Source organism: Triticum dicoccoides, chromosome 4B (assembly GCF_002162155.2).
Source record: "Triticum dicoccoides isolate Atlit2015 ecotype Zavitan chromosome 4B, WEW_v2.0, whole genome shotgun sequence".
NCBI lineage: Eukaryota > Viridiplantae > Streptophyta > Magnoliopsida > Poales > Poaceae > Triticum > Triticum dicoccoides.
The window spans coordinates 4070335-4075317 of NC_041387.1; the positions used below are offsets into that span (position 1 = coordinate 4070335).

The 4983-nt window shown below is 47.6% G+C and overlaps 1 protein-coding gene across 1 annotated transcript; it reads right to left on the reverse strand.

Moving 5' to 3' along the window:
• Window positions 1–475: 475 nt before the first annotated feature.
• On the reverse strand, window positions 476–2250 carry LOC119293147 (noroxomaritidine synthase-like). Its single transcript, XM_037571702.1, has one exon. It carries the CDS (start codon window positions 2248–2250, stop codon window positions 715–717), a length of 1536 nt encoding a protein of 511 aa, XP_037427599.1. The 3' UTR covers window positions 476–714.
• Between the last annotated feature and the right edge of the window lie 2733 nt (window positions 2251–4983).

Sequence of the window (4983 nt, forward strand, 5' to 3'; positions counted from 1 at the left end):
ATTGTTTTTGCAGGTAGAAAATATACGATAGTTATCACACTTGAGCCAATACATTCATAATTTTGTAGGTCTCGCTTGAGATTGTGGAAATGTATTGTCACATCAAGTAAAGAATCCATATTAATTGTTTCAAAGACCTTTTTATGTTTTTGGTAGTTGAATGACATGAATTTTGATTAAGTAGACTTATATTTCCAACAATGTTCGCCCCGGCTAACTTCAATGATCTACCTAAATTAAACTTGATCTTGGAAGAACTTATGTTGAACCAGGATGTTGTAACTTATGCCAAAATAAGAAGAAAGACAATACCTTGCGGAATCAAAGGAAGAAGATTGTTAAGCGAATAAGAACAACATTTTTAATAAACTAACTGAAAAAAAAAAATTCTTCTGAATTGCACTCTCACATCTGCAAACAATAGTGCAGCATTGTGGCAACGAGACCCAACGGAGAAAGGATGAAGTACACGACCCAGAGTATGCATCGATGCATAATATTTGGATGCCTCATATATACCAGAGGTTTTACAAATGTCTCACGTGGTCAGGAACCCTTTTTTACAAATATATGATACATTTCATGCACATGAGGAGTATAATAACTTCCAAGCGAAGTGTTAAACATAACCAAACATATAACTTCATGTTCTGCAATAAAGCATCCATGATGGATGCGTTATTCATATGAAATTTATAAACAAAGAGTCTACTTCTATATTTCTCGCTTCTTCAGGATCATCATGAGCCCATTTTTCATCTGTAGTGTACAAGACAGCTTGGGCTGGATGCTCTGCCCTTCCACCACCTCCATGTCAAAGTTCCAAACCACTGCCGCGACAACGGTTTTCATCTGCACAACAGCGATGTCCTTTCCAGGGCACATCCTTGGGCCTGAGTTGAAGGACAAGAACTTGTGAGACGGTACATACATCAACTTGTTACCATCTTCTGAGAGCCACCTATGTGGGTTATAGTCGCGACAGTCTTTACCCCACACGCCCTCCATTCTCGCCATGGAGTAGAGAGAAATAAGGATAGTATCGCCGGTGTGCACCTCATGGCCACTCGGCATGATATCATCGGTAGCCACTGTCTTGCGCTCAATTGGTGCTGATGGGTACAACCTGAGAGTCTCATATAGGGCAGCTTTTAGGTAGACCAAATGTTTGGTCTCCTCTGGCTCAAAGATCACCATGGAACTCTTACCCATGGCTACTTTGTGTGATGCAATGGGTGAGAGTTCATTGCGTATGATTGAAACGATGTTAGGGTTCTTGGCAAGGATATAGAAGATCCATGGCAAGGTGGTGCCAATTGTGTCCCTCCCACCGAGCATGAGGCTAAGGAGCGTCGCACGGAGCAAGTCATCGTCTGCGTAGTCTGGGTCATTGATGTAGGAGGACAGAACATCCACACGCTCTTTCTCCCCGTTATTACAAACACATCCTCCATTGATCTTTTTCTTCTCAATCATCTCCATGAAAAAGCCTCGTATCACCTTGTGTGCCTCATCAAGCTTTCTCTCCGGGCCGATATTTAGCCTCCTCATAGCTTTCCAACAAGAGGCCGGCATGACGTGCCGAAAAAAGCCTACCTCCATAACCGTGTCCATGGCAACTGCAACGTCCATGGACGGCATGTCCGAGGACAGGAGGCTAGGGTCCACGCCGAAGAGAGGCGTGGCAGCCAAGTCAAACACAAACCTCGAAATCACTTCTTGCATGTCAAATGGAGTGTCAGTGCTTGCCATGTGGGTAAAAAAGGGGAGGAGGCCATTCTCTACCTTGTCGCGGCAGCATGCCGCCATACTGGAAACCAACCCTGGGCTGCTGAGCACGCTCTGGAATTTTGTGCGCTGCCGTCGCCATGGCTCACCGTCGACTGTGAAGATGCCTCCATCCATGATGTCGAAGATGGCTGCAAACTCGAGGCCCTTGGGGAAGTTTGCGTGGTTCGTTGTGAAGATGTGCCGGACGTTCCCAGGGTCACAAGTGAGAAATATGTGCCTTTGGGGAATATGTACCCTGAAGTTGTGGCCTGCTTCAGTAAGGATAGCAGCAAAATAGTCATGTGCATTATGGAGGTTGGCAATGACTCCAGGCAACATGTGCACTATTGGCCAATCTGCGGGGAGCACTGATTGACCATGTGATCTACTACTAGACCTGATGTACAAGTAGAGGAAAGCAAGAAAGACAAGTACAACGGAGATGAGCAGCTCTTGCTCGCCCGAGAACAAAATCGTCATTGTTATGAGAAGTGTGGGATATGCAACTACTTAGATGTCTGCTGCAATGGGCTGGGCGATGCCTTCACTTATATAGTAGTAGCAGCCATGTGCACAATAAATCATCGATTAGGAGATGAATTAATGCAGGAATCTGTTGGGAGACTATCAGTCACAAGTCACGGCTACTATTCAGTCGCGTTAATGATGTACAGGATGATCCATCCGAACGTTTCGGTTCGGCCATTCTGTAGAAGAATATTTGGTGCGAGACCATTGCACTATTAGGAAAATGTCTAGTAGTAGTGCCGTTTCCAAAATGTCGTTTATTACCATGCGGAGGCAGATGCTGGTAGTATGGTTCTTGTGGCAAGCCGATACTACAGGCATCCGTCCTAAATACCACTCGTGTATGTGTCCTCTGTGGCATTGGGGGCCAACGCCATTGAAATACTAATAATCAGTAGCACACCCTAGTGAGTACGCCGGTAGTAGTAGTCACGTTCCATTTTGCCAATCCCAGTGAGAAGACGCCGGTAGTAGTAGTCACGTTCCATTTTGCTGGGATTGGTTTTGAGATGCGGGTCTCTATCGTCAGTAAATCCCTACGGTCAGATAACACCTGATGTGTTACACTAATCTAGTGAAAACATCAATAAAACTTAACCTTAGTTAAGTTACTAATAAATAAACTAGTTGGCATCCATATATTACATAGATTTGAACAGCACTGGCATCCATATATTATAGATTTGAACAACATTGTTCAAATCATAAAATAACATCTAATTACAACTAATTCGCGTGCTCGATTCCTCGCCGCCGGCTGGCTATGCGTCGTCGTCCGAGATGTCGATAACGCCCTCCTGGCCGTAGCTGCAGCCGACACCTTCCACGACGTCGGATGGAGGAGCAGACGGAGTAGGAGGCGGCTGGCTCAGATCATGCAAGATCTCCTCCCGCTCGCCGAAAAGAAGCAACGTAAATATGTCGCGAACATTAAGGAGCGTGTTCACCATCGACAACTCCTTCATCGATGGAGGAGCAGGCGGAGCCGGAGCCGGAGCCGGAGCCGGGGGAGGCTAGATCTCCTCCTGATGCATCTCCTCTCTCTTCTCCTCATCGTCCTAGAGGGACTCGAAGGAGCGGTCGATAGCGAACTACTCCTGCGCAATTTGCACCATGAGGTCCTCATCGGCGCGGTGCACCTTGATTTGTGCCTCTGCGGCTAGATGCTTTCACCACGCCACCTCGCCCTCCATGTCAATGTCCCACAGTAGCAGAGGGAGGTGGGGTCCGCATCAACGATGGTGGCGGTGTTGCTGCCAAAGAACGGGTTGGGGATGGATCCAGCGACTCATTCATTGGGAAGCTAACGGCGCTAGAGGAAGCGAGGGCTTGAGCTAGTGAGGGTTTGCGTCGAGAGGGGGAGTGGATAAGATCAATGCACTTCTGGATGGATAAGATACCCTGTTTATTTGGTCGGGCCACGTTAGCGGCGTTGGACCGCCACGCACCACCACCACCAACTGATCTACAGTGGCGCTGATTTATAGCCCAACGTCAGTATTATGTTCTCCATAAAAGAATATTTTCTAGTGTGTACTTTTTCAAATACGTTAATGAAGTATGTAAAACTTGAATCTTTTAATACGTGTATGACCTTCTTAAGATAATTGAGGTTACAATTTGATTTTGTTACACACAAGTTCTCACATAAATTATGTTTAAAATTTCGGCTAGTCGTCCGGACACATGACAATATTCAAATTATTGTGTGTTAATGCAAACTTTGTAGTGTTTAACATTATCTACACCACATGGTAGTCAAAAAGACATACATGCAAAAATGGGTAGTAACAACGCATGTAACTTGGACATGGCCGAATTGAAGTTTTTTGTGCAAAACAAACTTAATTAATAGAATTGTTAGTGGCGTCTACAGCCTGTTCAAACGCGTGTGGACATGGTCAAAATAGGCAGGCGGCTAGGTCGACGCCCCTAGTAGCATATACCGTTGGCCTGTTTTCGTCGTCAATGCGAGTATAATGATGTTTCACTTTCATTGCATGCATGCATTCAGTGTGACAAGACGTTTGATGCTGCACATCCTCCAATGATGCATAGATGGTGTGCGTACCACGGCAGCCAGATATTAAGAGCATCTCTGGCCATCCCCACGAGCACTTTTTAAGTGCCGGCGGAGAAAAAAGTCACAACCATGCCCGGAAGACGTTGTTTTGCGCCGGATTTGGGCAAAAATAGCCCCGGTGACCTGAGGTGAATCCCAAGATCCTATGGGGCAGCTGGGGCACCGACGCTATTTTCTTTGCCTTTTGGCCCACTGTCGGCGAATTTCCCCTCTTTCACTCTCTCCTATCTCCTCTCTCCTTTCTTTTTCTCTTTTTCTTCGTCACCGAGCACAGCACAGGAGGGAGGACGCGAGGGATTTCCATGGCCGGCCGGTGCCACCTCCAGCCACGCCGCCGCAGCGTTCACCAGCGACGGGTGAAGGGACCAGGTGCTTCGTCGTCTTCCTCGGGAGAGCTAGCCACCGTCGACGTGCTCGTCGCAGGAAGCCTCCTCCGCTCCCCCGTCCACGTTGCCGACAGGTCGGGGTCGAGCTCCAGCACCACGTGCGCGGGCGTGGCTTGGGTGGGACGGGACGGCATGGCCGAGGACGGGGACGACGCGGCGGCCATGGCGGCTGCAAGCACGGCGACGCCAGCTCCGCACCATGCTGTCCATCACTTC

What these genes read in the sequence shown, in the direction of transcription:
- LOC119293147 (XM_037571702.1), bottom strand. Translation starts at nt 2,250, where the DNA reads ATGACGATTTTGTTCTCGGGCGAGCAAGAGCTGCTCATCTCCGTTGTA.